This window comes from Notolepis coatsorum, assembly GCF_963971535.1.
Source record: "Notolepis coatsorum genome assembly, chromosome: 1".
Lineage (NCBI taxonomy): Eukaryota > Metazoa > Chordata > Actinopteri > Aulopiformes > Paralepididae > Notolepis > Notolepis coatsorum.
In genome coordinates, this window is record NC_140165.1 from 152881904 (window position 1) to 152908327 (window position 26424).

Here is a 26424-nt window from a genome sequence, read left to right on the forward strand (position 1 = left end):
TTTAGTAAATTCAGACCTTTTTTGTCTAATATATACGTATATATAATTTTTTTTCTTATAAGAGTTTCTTTTTACAATTACTCATTAGTCATCTCTGGAAAATGATAAGCTCTCTCTGGAATCGCAAAGAATTGACACACATGCTTTTGTTTTTAATAAGCACTAGGTTTAAGCCCGATCGGCCCGGTACGAGATTTATTTCACGTCATAAATAGATCAATACTAATTATTGAGTAGTAAGTAATGTTGCGTTTCTTTTTTAAATGTAGCCAAGAGTAAAGACTAGGCTTGGGCGGTATGACGGTATTACGGTATACCAGGGTATTTAGAAATCCCGACGGTATTGAAAACCAATACGTCAAAGCGGAGTTTTGTTGTAGTGCACACACGTGCCAGCAGAGGGCGAGACCAGTCCTCACTAGTGGGGCGAGCCATGCAGAGCTGGTTGTCTACACACAGGAAAAGGAGGAGGAGGGGAACCCCGCTTCAGTGGGTGAAATTAAATGAGACACGCTTACCGTTGCTGGTGCTGCGGGCTAACTGGCTATTCTGAGAGCTAACTGTTGTTGTGTATGATCACAACGGTGTTCACGCTTTACGGTAATGTTGCGACAGTGCTGTGAAAATACCGTAAAGCGTTGTGGTAACGAGAGTGTGTGTTGTTGTTGTGTGTAGGATGCTGCGAGAGTGTGTGTTGTTGTTGTGTGTAGGATGCTGCGAGCGAACTGCTACCATTCTGAGAGCTTAACGTTAGCACTAGCATGCTGCGGGAGAACTGCTACCATTCTGAGAGCTTAACGTTAGCACTAGCATGCTGCGGGAGAACTGCTACCATTCTGAGAGCTTAACGTTAGCACTAGCATGCTGCGGGAGAACTGCTACCATTCTGAGAGCTTAACGTTAGCACTAGGATGCTGCGGGCGAACTGCTACCATTCTGAGAGCTTAACGTTAGCACTAGCATGCTGCGGGAGAACTGCTACCATTCTGAGAGCTTAACGTTAGCACTAGCATGCTGCGGGAGAACTGCTACCATTCTGAGAGCTTAACGTTAGCACTAGCATGCTGCGGGAGAACTGCTACCATTCTGAGAGCTTAACGTTAGCACTAGCATGCTGCGGGAGAACTGCTACCATTCTGAGAGCTTAACGTTAGCACTAGCATGCTGCGGGAGAACTGCTACCATTCTGAGAGCTTAACGTTAGCACTAGGATGCTGCGGGCGAACTGGCCATCTCCGTGATTTGTTTACTTGGTAACACGGGTTGCCCCCCCCCCCCCCCCCCCCCGCTGATGATAATGAAAGTCATACCGTCATATACCGTATACCGGGGTATTAGGTAATCAATGTATAACGGTATGAAAAAAGTGATACCGCCCAAGCCTAGTAAAGACCATAACCCTATCAAAACAGCAGTGTATATTTTCAGCACTGTTTGTTTACCAATGATTTTAAGTGTTATTATTAGCAGAATATGAGCTTATAAAAATATCTGCGCATTGCACCGGAAAACGGACGAGTTAGACACAAGAAAAAGAAGCACTAATTGAAATTTCATAAAACTCACTACCCAGCTCACACCAGCCACTGACAATGGAAGTCCAACCATTTTTCATGTAATTATTCTGACGTGATTTTCGTGATTATATCTCACCGGTTGAACAAACCTGAACGTTATTGCCATAAAATACAACATATATTGTTTCTTTACCTTTCTGTGAACATTTAGAGAAAAAACGCATTGCAACCCGGTCAAAAATGGCGGAGCTATGGACATTATACAAAAGTAACTGTACTTACAGTAGATTATTTTGGCAAAATTCAGTACTGTATCTACAGAAACCCCTGTAAATCATCTGACCTTTGTTTATTTGCTTAGATTTTTTGTATACTTGAACTCAAGAGGGTGCTGAATGAGCTCAGTGGCAATTTTTCACTTTAGGTCAATGTTAGCATGGTGTTATTCACTGTCAAGGATGGGGGGGGGGGAACGAATAATAATTGATATTCTCCTTTTGGTTCATTACAATTTACTCAAGCATAGTAACAGACAGTAATATTTCTGAGAATACACTGGGTGGGTATACATTCCCTGAGGCCCATAGATGTCCCTAGATACCAAGAACATGCAAATTGACCTTGTAGAAGTGGAGCAATTTTCCATTTACGTGGGTATGTACTTTTTAGGCAAATCTTCTGAAAATATGGCTAGGGCTTAAGAGGTTAAACCTGTGGCATGGATTCAATTACAAATATTAAGTCTGTATTCCTATAAAAAAAAAAGGAGATTGAGTTAGATTTGGCCTTGTGTGGTTGTGTTGTTTAGAAACTGGACGCGAGCAGCCAGCTGGCCCTGATTGATGACCTGCACAGAGACATCCGATCAGCAGCGGCCGATGTGAAGGGGCAGCACCTACCTGGCTTCTGTCTGCCCAAGAAGGTAAGACTGCTACCCCACCTGACGCCCCCAGCCATTTGTGACCCATTACAGAATGATGCCATTTGGTCTTCATATGCCTAGTCTGCACCTGGAATGGTATGACGAGGATGGGATACAGCAGCCGTTCAGCACTGGGAGACGACACTGCAGTGTCTTCCGGTGGTAAAGAGGAGCTGTACCGGACACAGACTCATCCTTCTAGATCTACACCTCATCCATCTCTCCTCCTCCTTCCACAGGGTGTGACCTGTATCCTGCCCATCCTGAGAGAGGGGGTGCTGACGGGCAGCCCGGAGCAGAAAGAGGAGGCAGCCAAAGCATTAGGGGCCATCATCAAACTGACCTCCCCCGAGGCCCTGCGGCCGTCTGTGGTGAACATCACTGGACCTCTCATTCGTATCCTAGGAGACCGCTTTGCCTGGACAGTGAAGACCGCTTTGCTAGAGACCCTCACCCTGTTGCTGGCAAAGGTCTGTGTCTACATCTCACCAGTCACTTTAAGGTGATCATGGAAAACCTGGAACATTTTAATGACATTTTGAAATATGCATTTTCCAGATCTGATTATGGGAAGTGTCATGTCATGGGAAATGCCCCCGATAAATCACACATGCATTGGAATATTTATGGAAAAGTAAAAAAAAAAATTGCAAGGCCTTACCCTTGTTGCTGTGTTGTTCTCCAGGTGGGCATCGCCCTGAAGCCCTTCCTGCCGCAGCTCCAGACCACCTTCCTGAAGGCCCTGCAGGACTCCAGTCGTGCAGTGAGGCTTAAGGCCGCTGAGGCCCTGGGCCAGCTGGTCTCCATCCATACCAAGGTGGATCCACTCTTCACTGAACAGCTCGCTGCCATCCGCAACGCTGAGGACTCAGGAGTCAGGTAAGCACTCTTTACCATAGATTTATTTATATATGTATTGGTGTGTTTGGGACAATGTTATTCGATCATGGAACTAATGTGCTGTACATTGAGCTAATAGCGGTGGCAGTCTATATAATCAGACGGATCACTGGTCGTTTTTGAGGATATCTGTAACAATAATAATAATGCATTCAATTTATAGTGCACTCTACATTTGGAAACCAAATATCAGAGTGCTTACAGGGTAAAACATAGACTTTAAAAACCTAGGCAATTAAAAAAAAACAAGGCATAAAAACATAGAAAAAAGGATAAAACACATCTGGCAACAGAGTGAACCAACTTCACCAGAAACGGCAGTGGGGCTGGAGCAGTCATAATCCAAGGAAGCCTAGTTGAACCGGCAAATTGAGTTTGTTTATTATTATTATAATAATAATAATAATAATAATAATAATACACTATTTGTATAGCACCTTTCATACAAGAATTGCAGCTCAAAGTGCTTCACAGCAGAAAAAAGACGGCACAAAATGAGCACATAAAGTGCAGACATAAAATCACAGTTTTTCACATTAGGATCTAACATCCCAATAGGCCACCTTGTTTATGGTTTGATTCTATGGCAATAATAAAAAGAGTAAAATAGAATAGACAGAAAAATAGTGCAATAGTGCAGTGCAATAAAATAGTTCTGAATTACTGTTTAACAGTTTAAAACAGTCTACCTTCCCTGTTAGATATCTCCAGTTTAGAACCCGACAGTCTTCCTTCCTGTTTGATACCCACATTGACCCTTCGAATCTCCCTCTCAGGCCGCAGTTCCCTCTCTCACAGCACAGTTGTAGGCCTGGGTCCCCCACAGTTTAAAAGATCGGACCGCCTTTTTTCCTGCTGATACACACACAGTTCAATACCGGACAGTTTGGAACCTGTAATAAAATAGAATGGAGAGAATAAAATAGTGCAATCTAGTGGCACAATGTAATCTTTCTTTCTTGTTTTAAAAAAAGAAATTGTTTTACATTTAAATAACTCTCATCCGCATTAAAAAAGAAAGGAAGAAGTAGTCCCAAATTAACACACGAAGAGTAATGCACATCCAATGGTTTTCATTGAGCAATTTTCATTTGCATAATTCTATAGCTATATTAGTGTTTAATGTGTCATGCTCTCTGCCTTCTCACAGGGAGACTATGCTCCAAGCCTTAAGGTTCGTCATCCAGGGGGCCGGGTCAAAGGTGGACCCGGCCATCCGCAAGAACATCACCACCACATTACTCGGCATGCTGGGACATGATGAGGTATGACTGCATGAGCAGATGGCCCCCAGCAATGAATGGAGCTGTGGAGATTTTTATCTAAGCCAACCCCAACCCCCCCCCCCCCCCCCTCCCTTTTTTGACCGGCTGCGCGGCGACAGTAACTAAAAATAACTATCATTACAATGACATATGAACACAATTAACTTTAAAAGTGAGCTAAAGCTAAAGGCTCAACATATAGAAACTATCAAATGGGAGTGTAATCTGTGGTGTCATGTCGTCTCCGATTACAATGGAAACACGGATGTCTGGTGTATATGATGTGGTTTCATGAAAGGTGTGATTTATAGTGGATTTCTACTGTAAATGTTTGTATGTCATGTCAAAAATTAAAAAAAACATTTGTTCAAAAAAAAAAAAATTAAAGGTGCTTTCAGTTTCTGTCAGCCAGCACCTAAATGACACTTGAACTGTGTGTGTGTGTGTGTAGGATGCAACGCGCATGGCATCAGCAGGCTGTGTCGGTGAGCTGTGTGCCTTCCTGTCGGAGGAGGAGCTGCGGAGTGTGTTGTTGCAGCACGTCTTGGGTGAGATATTCATACAGTCTCTGCTATTTACCATCACATCACTCCCTCCCACTTTCCATCAAACAGTTAGCTTTTATCTTTAAAACACCAATTTGTTAGCTAGATTTACTATGTCTTTACTATGCATATAAAATATGGCTATGTCTATAACCTAATGCACATTTAACCTTTTCTTTAGCTGATGTTTCTGGGGTGGACTGGATGGTGCGTCATGGTCGTAGTTTGGCCCTGGCCATAGCGGTCAAGTCTGCCCCCGAGCAGCTGTGTGCGGAGGAGTACAGTGCTACTGTGACAGAGGCCGTCCTGGCTAGTGCCACCGCAGACAGGGTAATGTATAGACTCCCTGTGGGCCCTTTCTCTGCTGTTTGGGTCACGGAGAGGCCTTTTCTGATGGGATTCTGTGTCCCACCTCCAGATCCCCATTTCCAGCAGTGGCATAAGAGCCATGGGTTACCTCATGAGACATCAGCTCAGAACAGAGGGGGCCAGCAGTGTCTCCCAGCGCATCATCACACAGCTTGTCAAGGTGAGACCGAATGAGGCTCATTCCGGTATTATAGCTGATATTTTTAACGTGTGTGTGTGTGTGCGTGTTCTTCAGTATGTTGCTTTATTTGTATCAGTGCCAACACTTGTATGGTATATTTGGGTTATTACTGACTGCAGTATAGTCACTCAAAGACATGTATTTTCTTTTAATCCACAAATCTACTATATTTATCTGTAAAGTTGTCTATTTTATATAAATGAAAAACAAATCCCAGAGATATTTGTGTGAAATTTGAAGTAACCAATGAATCAAATTGTAAAGTTTTCACCATGTTGTTTCATGTTTGGTTACGCCGAAAAATAATTACTTGCACTTCCCCTTTCGGTCATAGTAGAAACGTAGTAAAGGCTTTTGAAATCGTTTCCTTTCAGAATTCTTTGAATTCCCCATTTCTTGCAATATTAGCCATAGATTGGAAAGCCATCCATAAGAGTTATACACTGATTGAGTATTCTGAAGCAAAGTCCAACCTACATCAAATCACATGCATTTGTGAGACGTGATATATACTTATATACATATAATATTTGTATATTTCTTTACTCCACATTATCTTCTGTTTTGTCAAAATGGGGACTTTGTGTGGATCTAAGACGAAAGGTGTAGATAAATTCAGTTTGTTTTGCAGAGGGTGAATACCTTTTGAGCAACTGAATTAACACTGCAGTTACCCATTCATTCATTAATTCATTAACCTTTATTTAAATTCTTGGGAATACAAAACAATAAAATACAGACAAAACACAGATACAATTAGTTAACACTACCAAGGAATCTATGTGACCTCCTCGTGTGTGTGTGTGTGTCTCCGCCCGCCCGCCCGCCCGCCCACCCCTGCAGTGTCTTCAGCACCAGTGCAGTGACATCAGGCTGGTGTCAGAGCGTGTACTTTGGTGGGTGTTCAAAGACCTGGCCACCCCATCCCTGGAGGCCAATCTAATCAAGCCCCTGTTGAAGAGTCTGCTGGACAACACCAAGGACAAGAACACCAGCGTCAGAGCTCAGAGCGAGCACACCATCATCAGTCTGCTCCGACTGCGCCAGGGGGAGGAGACCATGCAGGTTAGACCAGTAGAATAAGAGAAGTCTGTCTCTGAATTCAGTCCACTGAGCTTAATTGGCATGATGTACAGGTGCACATTTGCCAAAGCGGAAATTCAAACATAAACGCAACAAAATGCAACATTGAAATAATTAACTAATTTGACATGATAAATCTTGAGTCCTTTACATTCAGTATTTGTGAATAATATTTTGTATACCTTCATTTTATTATATTGAAGTCGATTCTTTATAGATTTACGTGTCCAGAGAATGAGTTTTATTGGTTTTATGCTGAACTTTTATTCCTTCTCCCTGAATCTCAGAGTGTCACTGCCATCCTGGACGCCGCTAGTAATGACCTGTTATCGGAATGTCACCGCAGATCTCTGAAGAAGATAGCCAGCCACCCAGATTCCAATGAAGAAATAGATGACACCATCCTAACGTGAGGGTACAGGACTGGGACACGGTTATTTGCTCAGACAAGACCTCCACAACAGCAATCAAGAGAAACTAGACTGACATGCTATACAAATGAATTCAGTATTGTAACAGAGACCCCCAGACAAACGCTTAACACACACGCTCAATTTCGCCATTATTGGACCAAGGAAGAGATGGATAGAGTACAGACTCACTTTCCTTCATATTCCTTACCCAATTTATTTAATTACATTTTTTCATTGTTTTAGTGACCTTTGAATTCACATTTATAACATTCATTTTATCCCAGTGTGCAGGTTATTCTCCTTATTGAGCTTTCTACTGTCAAAAACAATATGCCAATTCTATTTTGACATTTATATGTATTTTCACTGTCCCTCTTATTTTAATAATTACATGGAGCATCACTAACACCACTGTTAAAAACATCAGTCTTTAGCCCTCTCACTCCAGGTTTTATCTTGGCGTTTGTGTGTGAGAGTTGTTTGGGGTGAAGAAACCTTGAGGATAAGTTGATATTTTTTTCAATTATACGGTTGTAAAAAGGCAATACAAATAAAAAAAATCTTGATTTGATAAAGTTTTGTCTGAAATTTGCAAAGCCTTGTACTTTGTGGGGAGGTTTGAGTCCAGTAAGTTTGGTCAGTGGTCACCTTATTGAGAAGTGGATTCATTTTCAGATGCACATCTGCGCCTAGCTGGTAGACCCAACCTCAAATGTTATGCTCAACCGCATAGTATGAGATTGGGTGGAAATACCATAGGTCAGAAAACAAATGCTTGCTAATTGGGTGTGACGTAAATTTAAATATGTGAAATTACATTGTTGGCTTTGTTATTACACTACCTTGGTCGCACAGATGGCGCAAAGTTGTACTTCAGTTGATCGTTGGAAAGTGCAATGTTTACAATATTTTCCTCAAATTGAGCTACGCAATTTACTTTATTAGGTGGATATTTTAATATGGTACCTGATGAGTGGTTGGATAGATGCCCATCTATTCATAATGATTACCACTACAACACTGTATTGAAGGAATTCATAAACATCAACTTTTTTATTGATATTTGGACAATGTTCTTGGAAGTCAAAATCTAGAATAGATCGCTGGCTGGTGACTAAATAAGTCACATTTTGTGACAAATGTCTCAATATCTGCTGCTCATTGAGACCATTGTGTAATTGAAATTACACTGAAGCCAGGAAGTAACCCAAAATGCAGAAAAGATTACTGGAAATTCAATGCTCATCTGTAAAATGTTGAAGAATATGTTAAGGAAGTAAAGGCTTTAATGGTAAAAATGAAAGGTGATACAGAAATGGATATAGGAAATGGAAATATTTTAAATATAACTTACCGGTACTTACTTATCCCCATTTATGCCGGCTGGCGCATAGGGCAGCAACAAAGTTTCTCCACTTGCATCTGTCTTTGGCCATCTTCTCTATGGTCCCCCAGCTCTGGTGGTGTTGCTGGAGCTCTTTCTCTATAGTCCTATGCCATGTCGCTTTAGGCCTCCCTTTCTTTCTTTTGCCTTCTGGGGTCCAGTGTAATGCGACTCTTGAGATCACTTTGGTGTCCATTCTGAGTACATGGCCAATCCGGGTCCACCATAGTTTATTAATTATACAGTGCATGTCATCTTTTTGGGTAATGTTGGGGAGGTTTATTGTTGGAGATGATCTTGGGCAAGAATATACATAGGATTTTGCACAGGCATGAGGTGTGGAAAGTGGATAATTTATGGATGTCGCTTTCTGTGGTTTTCCAGCATTCTGCACCGTATAGTAGTGTTGAGAGTATGCAGCTTTGGTAGATCCAGAGTTTTGTTTTGGTGCTGTATTGGCTTGACTTCCAGAATTGTTTAAGTCTTATGACGGTTGTGTATGCTTTGTAAATCTGGCGGTTTTGGATGTCCTTACTTGCATCATGGTGAATCATGCTTCCAAGGTATGTGAAATGATCTGAATTTTCCAAGACTTGTTCTTCTATTGTTATGTGTTGGTGTATTGGTGTTGATGGGCATAACTTTGGTTTTTTTTATGTTTACAATCAGTCCAACTTGATGGCCATTGTGTTGGAGTCTGTCTGTCTTTTCCTGGAGATGTGTGTGTGTGTGTGTGTGTGTGTATGTGACAGAAGGGCTAGGTCATCCGCAAAGTCAAGGTATTCAATGGTGGAATAGAGGGTCCAACTAATCCCTCTTGCCTTGTCTTCTGTGGTTCTCCTCATAACCCAGTCTATTGTAAGGTTGAAAAGTAATGCTGACATTGCACATCCTTAGCGGACTCCGGATCCTACTTCAAAACTGCTGGTGCTTGTTCCCACAGTGTAAGAAAAGCCGGTGTAACAGTTTGATGACATTAACTATGTGGAAGGGGATTCCATAGCTTCTCGTGATCTTCCAGATACTATCACGGTGGATGCTGTAAAATATATAAATATAAGGTTAGGAGTTTTTCTTCAATTTAGTAAAGTCAGATGTCAACAGCAAAGGGAAAATTAATATAAAATGGTTCAAGAAATTTGTGAATGTTGCAGAATATTTGAGATATCAGATGAGGACAATGCAAAGATATTGGGTTACAAACCAGATTAGATAATTTATTCATCCAAAGGGCACAAGGAGCTTCTGAGTTAGATACAGAGCTAAATGTATAGAACAAGGGGGAAATAATACACCTTTTTTTTGGTCTTGAAAGGAGGATGCCATGGTCAATATTAGAGAATGTTCTGACCAAGGTCATTTGTGAAGAAATTCACTGATTCTATTCTAAACTAGAATCCTCATCCTATTCAGGTGAGGATTCAATCCATTTTCTTGATTTACTAGATTATAATGATCTGATTTGAAGATGATGGTTTCATTTCGTTTTTTCGGTTTTTATAAAGCCTTTGAGTTGCTCCCTCAACGAACATCCAACAGATGTTAGTTTAAACGTGGGATTCGTCAGGGTTGTTCTTGCTCTCCTTTTATTATAAATGTAGGCCACTTTCATAAACCTTTACATGTGCTAGGTAATCTGATCTCAGCATGCAGATGATACTGTTCCTCAAGAAATCAGAACATATACCTCTGGTAATCAAGCCAATCTAAAGCGTCTGGACTATTACTTGCAGTAGATTTACAAAAAGATGTGAACTAATTGCTATACATAACCACCCACTAATAGATTTACACAAGATCCCAGTTAAGAATTAAGTTTAATACTTAGGGGTGGTTATAACAAAAGATTGTAAGGCTAGAGAATAATTAAATATTGAGACTGGTATAAAGAAAATAAGTCTATACTTAAATCTTGGTTACAGAGATATTTTTGATTTTCCAGGTGTATTTTGATTACTAAAATGTAAACACTTATGTACCCTGCTTTTTCAATAGCCATTCCTGACTTAATTGAACAAATGTCAATTTTATTTGGAAAAATAAACAGCATTATCTCAAGAAATGTGATGTGGTAAAATCATTAGCAGAAGGGTTCAATTAATTGACTGAGGCAATGAATGGAATGATAATGTAAATAGCTACAACAATTCATACAACATAAGGATGGATTCTGGTTTAATATTCCTTCTAAAATATTTAATAAATGTGGTGGGACATATTTCCTCTTAAGATGTGATTTCTGTATTGCTAAACTACCCATTACGTTGTCTTAAGTTTCATCAGCAGGTCCTCCTATACTGGAAAATGATTTACAAGCACAACTTCACTCCACACAGTTCTCCGATATGGAATAACAGGTGTGTCTTGTTATGTTATTGTCATTGGGTGGAGAGAGATATTTGGTATATTTTACATTTGATGGATTCAAGGGGGAATCTCGTACACTTAACTACTTTGAAGTGTACAAAAAACAATACTCTGTGGGGCGGCTACGTGGCGTAGTGGGCAAGGCGCTCGCCACGAATGCGGAGATGCTGGGCTCGCCTGTTCGAGCCCAGCGCTCCACATTGCTTTCAGTTTAGCTGGTCGTTCATACTAATACACATTGGCCGTATTAGGGGGTGGGAAACTGATGGGTGGGGATCGGGCGTTGTGGACAGCGACTCCTACAGGTCGGTTGGTGCGCCTGCGCAGTAGAATCAGGAAGTGTCGGGGGCAGCGTGAGCCTCCCATGCGTTACTCCTCGCCACTGAGAGATCGAGCTGCGCAGGTGAAAAGATGCGACTGCTGTTACCTCAAGTACCGGAGGGGACTTGTGCTATGTATGACTTAGTCCACATTGCAGCCGGCTTGTGGGAGGCAAGAAACAGCGTTCGTAACAGGGGAGGGTTGAATTGGATGATACGAAATTGGGATGGGAGAAAATATAGAAAATGGGAGAAAAAGTGGATAAAAAAAAAAAACAATACTCTGTGGTTATCAAGGCAATCCCACAAGTAATGGTGAATATGGTGAAAGGCATGTTGCCTTATAATGTACTAGTACCACAGATGCCTTCACTTTATATAGACACATTTTGAGTTTAAGGAGAAGAAATGCACAAACCACCCTCACCTCTGAACTCTTCCCTTTACCATTAAAGAGGTAATATATTAAAAGATTATCCTAAAGAAATTATAATCAGAATTAGAATGAGATGCCACACTGTCAATGTGCTATTGTAAGTTTGCTAATAAAGGTTCCTATGGGATTCCCTAATTTAAGTTACCTGCTGGTCACTTAATTTTTACATGGCCAGTCACTTGCAAATGCAGTCCATATGCATACACAGTGCTTTTAAACATTGCACTTTACAGATCAACAAAATATTGCAATTTAACCCTGAGGTACCCTATCCCCCCCCCTCACAGTGAGCTGTGGTGTTCCACAAGGAAGCATACTAGGACCGCTACTGTTCCTAATTTATGCAAATGACATGTCGTCAGCTTGTGACTGCAACTTGTTCCTGTTTGCGGACGACTCAGCCCTGCTGGTCTCTGACAAGAACAAGTTACAGGTTGAAAAAACCCTCAGCTCGGAACTAGGCAGAATCTGCATATGGCTCGCTGATAACAAACTATCATTACACATGGGCAAAACAGAGTCCATTCTCTTCGGTTCAAATAACAAACTCAGCAAGACCGACGGCTTCTCAGTTACAGTGGGTGACAATATTGTCACAAGGAAAGATGAAATTACCTACCTGGGTTCCATCCTAGAGGCTAATCTCTCCTGTGACAAAATGGCATCCAATGTAATAAAAAAAGTCAACCAACGAACTCGATTCTTGTACCGGATCTCCTCTCTGGTAAACAAGAATACCCTGAAGACTCTGGCAGGAGCACTCATTCAGGGGTACTACGACTATGCTTGCACCTCATGGTACCAAAGCACCTCAAAGGCGCTAAAAACAAAATTACAAACATCTCAAAACAAACTGGTCAGACTACTGCTTGACCTTACTCCTAGAACCCACCTCACCCCTGCCCACTTTGACAACCTAGGATGGCTTAGAGTAGACAACAGAGTACAGCAACTTGCAATGGGCCTGGTCTACAAGATACACTACAACTACACGACCAAGGTACCCATGTACATGTCAAAATACTTCCCAAAGGTCAGTGAATACCACGATCACAACACCAGAGGGAGCTCCACAAATCATGTTAAACCCAGATTCGGCTCAAATAAGGGACTAAACACGTTTCGCAATTATGCCACATCAATGTGGAACGCCCTACCCAAAGCTGTAAAGGAATGTGGATCACTACCCACTTTCAAAACCTCTCTCAAGGGACACTTACGGGAGACTGCAATTCAACACTGGCCCCTGTAAATATCCTAACCCAACCCCCTCCAATGTACAGTCATTTACCTAGTATGGTTGTCAATAGTCCAATGTACAATTGTTTGTTTGTACAGTGTCCCCCCCCCCCCCCCTCAATGTACAGTTTTGCATGTATATACAGTGTGCCCCCCCAACCACCTCCAATGTAGATTACCCAGTATGGTTGTCAATATCCCAGTGTACCCAACCCCCCCCCACCCAACCTCCTCCAATGTACAGTTTCTACGTCAAATGTATATACTCCCTTTTCCTGACTCCTTCTGTATCACAAACAGTACTGTATTTGCAAATCTGGTATGTCATAAATGTATAGATGTAGTAGTACTGACTATCTGTATGTCATGTATGTCATATATGTCCTGATGAATTGAAAATGGGGGACCCTGATGTAAACAAGACGAAAGTCTTTCTCTGGTCTGCATCCCCTTAACAATTGTGTGTATTGAGCTGTACTGTATTGTACCCATTCTGCAATCTGTTAATAAAGTTTTCAATCAATTCAATCAATCAGGTAGTTTAACAAAGCCAACAACGTAATTACATCACATCCAATTTGCTAGGTTGCGTTTTATGACTTATGGTATTTTCATCCAACCTCATACAATGCGGTTGAACATGGTAAAGGTTGGGTATACCAGCTAATCTGCACCTATCCAGCATCATAGGGTCACTAAAATAAAGTTAACATGCCTTATTGTAAAAACAAACAAACTTCTCAGGCAAGTGTAAGAGATGCCCTGGTCCTGGTGGAACTGGCAATGCAATATATTATATTATATATATAAACCGGTTTAATATAGCCTAGGCATAGAGTCAAATAAATGAAAAAGTTCTAAATGTGGGTATGCTTGATCAATGGCTTGGAATGGATACTGTGCCCTATTATTTCACCGTGCGGCTGCGCAGTTGAGCCTGAGTCGCAGAGTTGGGTGCAGTCACTACCAGAGAAGGAAGCGGAGTTTCCGGCTATTTGCAGCGGAGGGAGAGGATTGCTGACTCCGCGAAAGCCCGAGAAAAAAGCCGCTGGCTCGGGGGCTTGCTGTTGAGCATCGGTAGTGGTCGTTTCTATTATACCGGGGTTTTGGCTGGTGAATAACGACCCAAGGGTTCGGACTGCAAATCGAGAGCAAGAGAAACGAAGCGGCACAAGGCGGGGGTGACCCACCGACTACCGGCATGGCCAGGGATTACGATTACCTCTTCAAACTGCTCATCATCGGGGACAGTGGTAAGTGATGCCGGGGATGCGTGACGGGAAACGGGCCTGGTCATGTTTTTGTATGGAGAGTGGCAGATATGTTTCCCGAGGCCCACTTGTGTGCTTTTCTGTCTCACTTACTGTTTAGGATGTTTCACATCTATATGGACATTTCTAATAGAATGCATGAATCCTTGAATTGGATGTTAGTGACGGGCGGAGGCTGTGTATCGGGGCTGGGCACGTCAGGCGATCAGGCCGGATGTCGCCTCCTGCTGCTGCACATCACTGTTTGGTCTCTTGGAGAATTCTAACCGTGTTTGCCAATGAATGAACGTGAGCTAATCTGCGTGCTAGGCATACAACACACATTCTGTGAAGTAGTTAGCGTTACGACTGTTTACCAAATTCTCGTCCTATTTGGTTGCTTGTTGGCAGTTCTCGTGAGCTAGCCAGCTAGAAGTTAGCCAGCGGCGCTAACAACATAACGAGCAGCGCTAGGTAGCGAGTTGGCCTCAGAGGCTCAGTGGCCTCCGTCGGTTGAAGTTGACGACTAATGTTACACTAAGTTGTCACATTATCAAACTGTTGATATATATTTAACCATTAAGCTGGTTAACTGCGTATACATATGCGACAAGCTGATCTAATCGAGAAATGCTGCAGTGCAGCTTTTGGTTTTCATCATTAACGTTCGGCTACTTTTAGCTGAGCTGGCTGGTTTGGTGACTGATTGCCAATCATATGATTAGAAGTGTTGCTAACAAGCTATCTCTATATTATAGAGTGAAATCAATCAAATTAAACCACCTGCGTGATTTTTGCAGCATTTGTGCCCCGTCTTGAATGTTTTGGCCCCAACTACCATGGGTCAAAGTCATCGAGGACCACTGAATTAACGTTAGATATTTAACTTTTGCCTTCTGACTTATGTGTCTCCAATATTAGTATATGTACGTCATCTTGAGTGTTGAGGAGACCCTTGCTATTATTGATGATTAAGTTAAAGGCAGGAAGAGGGGGGATTTATTCCCTGAGGTGAAGACCACATCCACCACAGGTGATGCATAATGGAAAGGTGGTGGTTAATAATGACTGCTCTCATTTTTAATAGTATTTGATGATGATATTTCTAAATGGGCCTCCACCCTCATTTGATAGTCATTATGGGACCCCTTTGTTTGGAAAGATTCTTGTATTCATTGACCCTCCCGATCCTGGCACTACCCCATCAGCTGGCTGGTCACAATAGTGGGCAAAGCAGCACAGCAGTTCCATTACTACCACTCACACACAGGGCCAGTGTCCCCTCAGCTGCGGCATGGAACCAAGTATGTGCAATGCTGCAATAAGTTTGTGGACGGTATGACCTGAAATCCATGTCACGGTGTAATGTATTATCATATTCACCTTGATAATGATAAATCAAACATTTCATAACTTTTTTTTAAAACACCAGGGCACAGATTGGTTGTTGTACATTCATCATTTGAATTAAAAGCAAAGTCTGTCTCTGTTAATAGGCCACAAAACGTTGCATTGAATGAATGTATTTACCTAACATATTGATAATAGGCAACATTGGGTCGTAAGAGATTCATCAATGTCGATATAGCCTACCTGTACATCTTTGGTTTGTCACTGAGCCCTATGCTGCAATGATATTATTCAGGCAAAATGCCCCCCCCCCCCCCCCCCCCCCCCCTATGATGAGGCTGTGTTTTGTCACTGTACCCCACTTGCATAGTCTATGACATTTCTCCCCACATGAATTATGAACGCAAGTGAAGTTGGGAAATGCAGAACACACAATGTATTTCATTTAGGGATGCTCGATATTGGCTTTTTTACCGATATACCGATATTGTCCAACTCTTAATTTCTGATACCGATATCAACCGATACCGATCTATGCAGGGTTTCCCCCCCAAAAAATGAAATAATTTCAGGTAATTAACACTTTGATTGCCTAAGGTTAAATTCATGATATACCATCCGTTGCCAGCTCTATTTAACATGGAGAAGTTCCCCTTCTTTGCAGGGCTATAACTTTTTAAATTCTATTGCTAGATTGCCATTATTAGGGCCCATTCAAGGTCCTATATGTATTGTCATGGTGTAGCAACGTTAAACTTTTTCATTCACATATTCATACTAAAATATGATCTAAAGTATAAGTATGTTTTCATCTCTTTCTGCAGCTTTCTCCAGAACATGATTTATAGCCCCAAATACATTATATTGATGATGAAATACAGTTTGGTAGGAATCTGTGCGAGATCAAAAATTTCAATTGGACGTACTTCTAGAAGTTTCTACGTATCATCTGATATTGACCGGATGGGCGGGGGATCATTTATAATTCCGTGGGCAACGTTTTACCATTCATCTAATGTGGGTCAAATGTTCATCATAGCAGTTAGTGTCGAACACGGTAATATTACACGCTAAAACTCACCCCAGTCTCCGCGGGCCGTTGGGCGATCAGCGTGGGGTAGACAGTTTTCCATTATGGGATGTTGAAATACCCGGTCCATTTCCAGGTTGTATAATAATATATACGTCCAAATCATGTTGTTTTTCCGAGTTATTTGCAGCGATCGATGTTCACTGTGTGAAGACTGAGTCTCTAACATTAGCGAGTGCCCGGACCACATATGGAGTGAGTCCTGCCGGGTTAAAGGTAACATCCGTTTTTTCGATCTGCCGATCGGCCACCAGATGGCGGTCTTGAACCGCTAGAGGATTGAGAGGAGATCACACTTGTGTCTCAGGGCCCCGGAAAGGAAATATGATTCCGATCACAGATTTTTGAAATATTGATATCAAAGACGAGTTACGGCGTCTTCGGCAACTTGAGCATGGCGGGGAAGGACGCCTAAACTCGTCATTTGGCAACTAAAGTGTTAACATTACATATCTCTTGTTGTGGAATTAACACAACATTATGCATACTTTTGACAATAAATAAAATCAGAATTTGTTCTTACTTGCTTGCCTGGGTAAATAAAGGTTATAGAAATGTAAAAAAAGAAAAAAAATTGAAAACCGATACAGATATTTTCCGATATCACATTTTAATGCCGATATCGGCCGATAATATCTGTAGGCCGATAATATCGGACATCCCTAATTTCATTAGATTAATCTGGCATCTGATTTAGCATGTTTTAGTTTTGTTTACCTGTCGGTGGTCATGGGTTGATCTTCAAGTAGGAAAAATCTCTCAACCCCCAGTATATCAAAGGACATGATGGAGGCGAAGTCGAGGTCTTCAGAAAATCTGGTCTAGACATCGGCAATGTTTCCTATACAACAATGTAGAAGTTTAGCAACTATTGGGACCATGATTCTATTGACCAAAACAACCCACTTTAAGAACGCTGATCCCATGATGTCAGCCCAAGGAGTTGTTTACATCAGCTTCAGTGACTAAACCTTCATAATATAGAACCCGTGGGTGGGCTAGGTGTGATATAGCCAAAGTCCATTGCTGCCAGCCCAAGGCCAAGCCTTCTCGGATGCTTCAATATAGAAACCGTCCAAACCAAACATTTGATGAGTGAATGATTCAACTTTATTGCCATTTGATTGTGATATGACATTTGATTTGCAGTTGGAATGCTTTTAGCTCAATTATCAAATAAGGGATTTACAACATTGCAATGCATACACAACAATTACACATCAATGCAGTAGGTAGGCTATATTTTAGCATCACCACACTTTTCACAGTCATGTCCATTTTTATAGACAGAAGGCAGATGGAGATAAACAAGCTTCTACCGTAGTGAGTTAGCACTCTTTTCTGACTGTATCTCAGTTGTAGACATTAAAAAATGTATTCAACCCTCGCCCTATTCATTGAACAGTAGCTTCCACTGTCTTTGTTGAACTACCCAACACCAATTCTGTATAACACAAAGGTTGCACTGGCAGGTGTCTAGTTTTACGTCTATAATGGTTATTACTGTATGGTAACTAGGACACATGGAACAAACAAAAGCTGACTGGAAATTTGATAACTGTTTTGTGGTGCACAGTTATATGTTTACACAACACAACCCAAAGCAAGTGAAATACAAAATCCTTCCTCAGCATGCTTGTACCAAATATACAAATGCCTAGAGGATTTTGTTTGAAAGCCAAAATCTGATATGGCAAGCTTTATATTATTCCTGGAAGTATTCGTTTGGAATCCCACCGTACATTTTCACTCATCCTGTGTCTCTCTTTCTTCCTCAGGAGTGGGGAAGAGCAGTCTCCTTCTGCGATTCGCAGACAACACATTTTCAGGCAAGCTGTTCTTCTACCTTTTTGAAGTGGACCGTAGCTCCTTTTCACAGGTGGAATTTGGGGGCATTTTGGGTGTTCATGCTTGTTGGCATTTGATCCTAAAACCTGCATACATGTGTCTTGTAGGTAGCTATATCACCACGATCGGAGTGGACTTTAAGATCCGGACGGTGGAGATCAATGGAGAGAAGGTGAAGCTACAGATCTGGGATACAGCGGGACAGGAGCGCTTCCGTACCATCACCTCCACGTGAGTACAAACGCACAATAACACAGGTGGTCATACACTGCCACAAAATAGCCGGTGCACAAGGGAGGTCCTTCTCCTGTGTGTTGATTTGAAACTAAGCAATGCTACTTCATAGTGTGCCCATGATTGGTTATCATTTTGAGGAAGCACTTCATAGACAAACTAGACAAACTTGGTGCTTCTCTTTGAAACTGGGTGGAATTCCCCACAGATCCTAATTACAGATGTCAGTGGGAGGCTCTTGGTCACATAGTAGTACGTGATGTAAGGGCTGCGCTGTTATGCCCTCTATTACTTGTGTCTTATGGTGTGTTATCCAGAAGTGCAGAGCATTCCCATGGATTTGCATTCACATGGAGCACGTGTCGAACACAAGGCCGGCATTTTCAGGTGGCATACAGACTTCTCCGAATTCTATCATAGAATTGCACTAAATAGCTCTTAATAGAGACCTTGCATGGAATGTTTGTGTAGTTCTCTGTCTTCCAACATGGCTACCTGCAACATAGAATAGTTTTATACAGGGGAGGAAATTAGGCCACTTTACTCGCCAAATGCGAGTATTTTTTACGTTTGGCGAGTGATTCATGAAGACCACTCGCCAGTCTGGCGAGTATACAAAAAAACAAACATTCTGCAATCACTGCACTGGCAAACGGTGCACGTCTTCTGAGTGCTCGCTTTAGTTGACAGTGCCACGAGAGCACTGCACAAGACCACCCGCGGACATATAATGTTTAATAAAAGTTTGCGCAGTACTGGCCAACCCGCGGACATATAATAATAAAAGTCCTGCGGTACTAGGCTAGCCATCAGGAGCACTCGCAAACAGATAACGTTAAACACAGCAGAAGATGGAAAACAGACAGACTGACCAACGGGGAACTGCATCCAACCCTAGTACAACCCTTGAGTATAAGTTACTAAGGACACATTTAAATCACAGAGGTGTAATGTTAGTCTACTGGAACTGTATACAGTGGTTAGCTTCTAGTTAGCGTTTTAGCTATAGCTGCTTGTTAGCTAACGTTAGCCCTGTGTGCTCAAAGCAGCAGGTGTATCTGTTTCTGTTATGACTATAATATTTCCAAAAAAGCACCGGACTACGACGTAAGGTTAGACATTTTATTTCATGCTCAAAAGCCCCTGGCTTGCACATCGCAGTCACGAAAGGGGCTAGCTCAAGTGCACTGTGCACAACAGCACACCAACCCAACTGACGTTACCACAACACTTGACGGTACTTCACAGCACTGTCGTAAGACCACCGTGCTGTCTTAAAGGCACAGTGTGCCTACCCAGATGCATACACAACATTGACGCGGCTTGACAACCGAGGTTCAAAGTTAACTTGATTGATTGATTGAGAACTTTATTAACAGATTGCAGAATGGGTACAATACAGTACGGCTCAATACACACAATTGTTAAGGGGATCCAGACCAGAGAAAGACTTTCGTCTTGTTTACATCAGGGTCCCCCATTTTCAATTCATCATAACATATGACATACAGATAGACAGTACTGCTACATCTATACATTTCACATCTATCTATACACTTCACAACATACTTCGGTTTTTTTCTTTCACTGCCCAACCCAGTCCAACCCAGCATCTTTCACTGCCCAGTTGAGCCAACCCAGTCCAGAATAGATCCCTCTTTCATGTTAATATGTTTTATGCTAATATTGTGAAGAGTAGAGATTAATGTTTTAGGCTAATAAATATTTTAAAGAGTAGAGACACAGTGTGATTATTTTACTATGATTGAAAATCAATTTAGACAAAGACATACAAAGAAGTAATTATCACAATTAGCGATTTTTTTTGTCTGATAAAAAATCTGTTTGGCTGGTAAAAAAAATCAGATACTCGCCAGTTGGCTGGTAAGCCAAAAAGTTAGTTTCCTCCCCTGGTTTTATACATGGAAATGGCAACAGTTGCTATGTGGAAAACAACTGGTTGCTATGTGTTGATTTATTGCTGGATCTTATAAACAAGTCACAGTGGAACAGTATATCATGCTTTTCCAGTGTTTTACCTACTCTACCACTGCACAGAAATGGGGGGCATTTTCTTTCAAAAGTGGTTACCATTGGTTACAGGCAGACAGCCATGTTGGAAGAAGTTAACTATACAAACATGTGCAAGGCCTCTATTGCCAGTAGCTATTGTGCCATCATTGCTAGAGTGTGCTGTTCAATGCAAACTCCTCACATGTGGACTTACAAGCATCCTGCATCACTTGCGTCATCTACAACTTTGTTCTACCTGCACATCATATTAATATATAGCTATATTACGCCACAGGGAATTGTTTACTGTCATTACAGGCACAACGCTGGCATCACCAAGTGCCCATAATCACTAAATGGCATGGGTATTATTGCTTTTATACAAAGCTTCCCAACACATTTGCTGCCAGAAAGGTTTTCTTGAATAGAGTGAGGTCTGGGATAAAGTGAGAAAGCTGTTCGCTAGCTCCCTGGTTACCACGAGTAGTTTGCTCAGTAACTCATACCATTTTTCACAAGAGTTATCTGCAGGTATTGAATGCCTATCAGATTGCTTAACTACCTGTTGTATAATAAGTAATACAAATGTTTCAAGTTTCAAGTTTCAAGTTTCTTTAATAGTTGTCATACAGAAGTACAGAATACTTTTGTACAAAATGCTTCTTACTGTTGCGCTCCAGAGACTGTGCATGACAAGATAAGTATGAAATAAAAACATAGTAAAAATTAGAAGAAAAAAAAAAAAGAGGTCAGTGTTCAGTTTAGACATATGTACAATGTTCGTAGACGTAGTTACCATACAATATACAATACTGTGCAGTGTACTAATATACAATACTATACTATATAGTGCAAGGCATAAATGGACGAGGTGCAGTTTAGGTACAATTCACAGTAGGTGTACGAGTTGTAGTGCAAATCCTTTATCAATAAATATAAAGTGTAAGTGTGTTTGTGTGATCTAAAGTGTGGAGAGTGGGTGCTGCAGTGTGTTGTTTGTTTGAGTGAGTGTGTGTGTGCGTGTGGGTGTGTGTGCTGTGTGCATTTGATGGTTGTTGCATAGTGATTATTGTTCGTTTAGCGATTATTGTTCGTTTAGCAGCCTGATGGCCTGGGGATAGAAGCTCCTTCTGAGTCTTTCTGTGCTCGCCATAAGACTCCGGTATCGCTTGCCTGACGGCAGCAGTTCAAAGAGGCAGTTGTTCGGGTGGCTCGAGTCCTTAATAATTCTCTTAGCCTTCCCCTTGCACCGCTTGTTGTAAATGTTCTGGAGGGTGGGAAGCCCCCCTCTAATTGTGCGTTCGGCTGAACGTGTCACTCTTTGTAGTCTGCTACGGTCTTGTGCAGTGCTATTCCCAAACCAGGAGGTGATGTTGCCGGTCAGGATGCTCTCTATTGTACATGAGTAGAAGTTCCTAAGGATCTTCTGACTGACTTGGAACTTCCTTAGGCGCCTGAGGAAGTAGAGGCGTTGTCGTGCCTTCTTCACAACACTGTCAATGTGTGTGGTCCATGTCAAGTCCTCGGATATGTGGGCTCCGAGGTACTTGAAACTGTTCACTCTCTCAACTGGTGCCCCGTCGATGCTGAGGGGGCTGTAGTCCTTGACCCCCGACCTCCTGAAGTCCACAATCATCTCTTTTGTTTTGCTGACGTTCAGGGAGAGGCAGTTCTCCTGACACCACTGTGACAGGTTCTCTACCTCTTCCAGGTAGGCCCTTTCGTCGTTGGCAGAGATCAGGCCCACCACTACTGTGTCATCAGCAAATTTGATGATGGTGTTGTTGTTCCGCTGTGCTACGCAGTCATGTGTGTACAGGGAGTAGAGGAGGGGGCTCAGAACACAGCCCTGGGGGGCCCCTATGTTGAGCGTGATGGATGAGGAGGTGCAGTTGCCGGCTCTTACCACCTGGGGTCTGCCCGTCAGGAAGTCCAGGACCCACTGGCACAGGTCATAGTTCAAGCCCAGGTCCCTGAGCTTGGCTATGAGTTTGGAGGGGACTATGGTATTGAATGCTGAGCTGTAGTCGATGAACAGCATTCTCACATAGTTCCCCTTCCTCTTGTCCAGATGTGATGCTGCTGTGTGCAGCACATGGGCTATGGCGTCCTCCGTGGACCTGTTGGGGCGATATGCAAATTGCAGAGGGTCCAGGTTGATGGGGAGGGAGGAACAGATGTAGCCCTTCACTAGCTTCTCAAAGCACTTCATGGCTATGGAGGTGAGGGCTACAGGGCGGTAGTCGTTGTTTTCTTAGTCTTCCTCTCATAGTTCAGGATCGGTTTAGCCCAACATTTGGAGACGGGCACAAGAGGTGCCAAAGTGACCAAAACATAATAAAAATATTGCGTCAGATTTCATTAAAATAGTTTGTTGTGTAATAAGTGAACCTGATGGATGACTCCTTTTCCCATTTTTTTTACTGAGCATATATTCTGTATATTGATAAGTTAACTAATGGCCAAATAAGACAATAGAATGGACTGAAGTGTAGATTCAATTCAGCTTGTAATAAAACAAATAATAGTTAAAGTTCTTGAAACAATTAAAGAAAATGTCAAATTGGGACAATATTCTTGTCATAATACACTTTCCTTCTAGCATTATAGTTACTTTAAGCCTATATTTGTACAAAGTGTAATTTAATCAGAGATGTAGACTTCCTTGTGAGAGTATGTGTAAAACTTTTTTTTATAGAGGCTTAAAAGACCTGCACAATTGGAGCAGTTTTTGTATCCTGGTCGTCCTTGCTCCCATTCCTGCAGCCTGTCCTCTACTATAACATGACTGGCCCTCACCATGTGCGACAGCCCAGCTGTGTGCCGTGGCTCTACCGCCTGCCGTCACATCCATAATTTATTTTCTCTCATAAAGCGCCCGCTGGAATATGGACTTTGCCGCTTTGATTATAGTGCCGTTTATACGAGCAAGATGGGGTCGACATTCCTTTCTCAATTTATATTTTTTCCTCTTTTTTTGATGATCTTTTCAATCTTGCAACAATATCACTGGCTGATGTGGAACAGAGTCCATAACCACTCCCCCCCTCTCTTCTGTCATGAGAGCTCTGATAAATGACTAGATGGAGTCGCTGGATAAGAATGCTGTCCCACTGGTCAAGGCCTTGGGTCTGGACACGCGAGGCCTTGTTGGAGCCAATTCAGGGAAAGCGGCTGAGCAACTCCTGTGTCTTTATGGCCACTTCTTTTGTTTTTGTTCCCCTTTGTGATGTTGATTGGGACAGACTGAGGCAGCACTTTAGACCAGTGGTGCCCAACCAGTCGATCGCGATCGACAGGTAGATCGCGGGCTGGTTTCAAGTAGATCTCGATTAATAAAATTAGATAAAAAAAAAAAAATGTATTTTTTGCAAAATCAACTCTGCCTCTCCTTGTTAACTACAACAAGCAATGCTGTTTGTTATTTAAGATGAGGTCGGACTTGGCACTGACAGATTTGTGTTCATTATGCTGCTTTTATAAAGCCTCAAATGGCGGCTTACAATATACAATTTTGGCTGGTAGCTCTCGGCTAGGTGGTAAATAAAAAAGTAGATCTTGGTTCAAAAAAGGTTGGGGACCCCTGCTTTAGACTATTAGGCTGTCATGATACAGCGATGCAGGGGACAGGGATGTTTTGAAGTCATGGCTTTTAACCCTTTCACTACCAAATTGTTAACCCCTTCACTGCGACAATACAGAACTTAGGTTAACCCTTTCACTGCCACATGGCAAAGGGTTAACCCTTTCACTACCACACTACAGAATGTTAACCCTTTCACTAGCACACTACAGAATGTTAACCCTTTCACTACCACACTACAGACTGTTAACCGTCTGTAGTGTGCTAGTGAAAGGTTAACCTTCTGTAGTGTGCTAGTGAAAGGGTTAATAGGCACAGGCTTGACCATGCCGGCAATAAGTGTAGGAATAGTAGAGACGTTCAGAAAGCTCAGACACTTTGCATCGCTGATCTCCTCCCAGCCCCTGAGGAGCAAGACCATTCCAGCCCAGCGGCCTCCTGTCTCCTCCTGGCTGCTGTGTGGGAATCCCTCTGCAGGGCAGAGCGGGCCTGTTCAGGCTGATTGTTAATTGTGCTGCTGAACTAGAGTGGCGTGGTGCCTCATTAGTAAGTGAATTTCAACATAGAGCTGCTCACAGGCAGAGCACTGCGCACTCAACTCAGAAACCCCACCTTCGATAGTCAACCGAGCCAGGGTTCCTTCATAGCCGTATGACCGCCTGTCAGTCTGTCTCTGTTCAGTAGCTGCCATATGTGTCAGGGGTGGACACCAGCTGTTAGCAATATGGGGTGGGATGGGTGGGAGTGTGTGTGTGTGTGTGTGTGTGGTGGGGCGGCGATACATTGTACATTTCAAATACATAAATGAAAAGACATATAATGATCTATAAAAAGGAATGTCCTTGGATGAGTCTTGAGAAGACAGATTAACCAATAGTGTTTCTCCTGTTGGAGCACCTTTACAACCAATTCAACGGCCACCTGATTTTAAACAAACTAAATATATTGTGTGGGTGATTAAATCTACATAAGGTGTCATCATGTGAGCAGTCTGAAGACACATGACACATACAGCAGCAGGACAACACGTATAGTGTGTTGTTTACAGGAGTAGGTAACACTGAAAGCTTCCATTTACATTATTGACAATAACAGCAAGTTAGACAGACAAGCCAAGCCAGTTCTCCCCATTCCGAAGTCCCCACATCATGCATTGAACTAACGCTAACTTAAGTTGCATTCATTATAAAATGACGTTAGTGGTGGCTGCAAGATTTGAAGTGTTGCCTCCCTTTCGTTGCGATTTTCTTTCTGCATGTTCTGCAGACAGGTTGGCCACCTTCCATGAACTTTCCCTCAGCACTAAAAGCTAAAACATGACCATGCAGTACTTCAGACTACTTGTCCTCCAAGGCTGAAAAAACTCTGGAGCGATGTGTCACTACCTTCCGCCCTGGTTGTTCTGAAGCACAACAAACACACGTTGCTGCTGCACTTGCTTCTCGTTGCAGGAAGACTGTTTGGCTAACTTTGGTTGATGCTGGACAGTATTTACCAAGTGCTGTAATCAAACACGGTTATAATGATCATTTTACATTTTAAATGGTAATACTAGCCGTCAGGAATTTTACCGTGGTTTATAGTAAAACCGGTAAATGTTTCACGGCCCTAACAGATGCACACACATGGATGACAAAGGTCTGACAAAGGTTTCTTTGTGTTTGGCGCAGCACAGCTCGACAGGGAATGCTCTCCCTCTCTGGGGCCTGCTGCTCTCTCTCTGGGGCCTGCTCCCTTTGGGGCCTGCTGCTCTCTCTCTGGGGCCTGCTGCTCCCTCTCTGGGGCCTCCCTCTCTCTGGGGCCTGCTCCCTTTGGGGCCTGCTGCTCTCTCTCTGGGGCCTGCTGCTCCCTCTCTGGGGCCTCCCTCTCTCTGGGGCCTGCTCCCTTTGGGGCCTGCTGCTCTCTCTCTGGGGCCTGCTGCTCTCTCTCTGGGGCCTGCTCCCTTTGGGGCCTGCTGCTCTCTCTGGGGCCTGCTGCTCCCTCTCTCTGGGCCTCCCTCTCTCTGGGGCCTCCCTCTCTCTGGGCCTCCCTCTCTCTGGGCCTCCCTCTCTCTGGGGCCTCCCCCTCTCTGGGGCCTCCCTCTCTCTGGGGCCTCCCTCTCTCTGGGGCCTCCCT

At 42.7% G+C, this 26424-nt stretch overlaps 2 protein-coding genes across 2 annotated transcripts in view; both read left to right on the forward strand.

Moving 5' to 3' along the window:
- gcn1 (GCN1 activator of EIF2AK4) overlaps positions 1-7770 on the forward strand; it is a 111432-nt gene extending 103662 nt beyond the window's left edge. The window contains exons 49-57 of the mRNA XM_084327530.1: positions 2326-2439; positions 2679-2909; positions 3125-3318; positions 4490-4604; positions 5056-5152; positions 5331-5479; positions 5568-5678; positions 6543-6764; positions 7070-7770. Of these exons, the coding sequence (XP_084183656.1) occupies positions 2326-2439; positions 2679-2909; positions 3125-3318; positions 4490-4604; positions 5056-5152; positions 5331-5479; positions 5568-5678; positions 6543-6764; positions 7070-7195 (1359 nt within the window). The 3' untranslated portion in view covers positions 7196-7770. The remainder of the gene's footprint in view (positions 1-2325; positions 2440-2678; positions 2910-3124; positions 3319-4489; positions 4605-5055; positions 5153-5330; positions 5480-5567; positions 5679-6542; positions 6765-7069) is intronic.
- A 6126-nt stretch (positions 7771-13896) lies between these two features.
- The window catches only part of rab35b (RAB35, member RAS oncogene family b), a 32277-nt gene continuing 19749 nt past the window's right edge, over positions 13897-26424 (forward strand). The window contains exons 1-3 of the mRNA XM_084331359.1: positions 13897-14194; positions 18410-18460; positions 18587-18710. Of these exons, the coding sequence (XP_084187485.1) occupies positions 14143-14194; positions 18410-18460; positions 18587-18710 (227 nt within the window). The 5' untranslated portion in view covers positions 13897-14142. The remainder of the gene's footprint in view (positions 14195-18409; positions 18461-18586; positions 18711-26424) is intronic.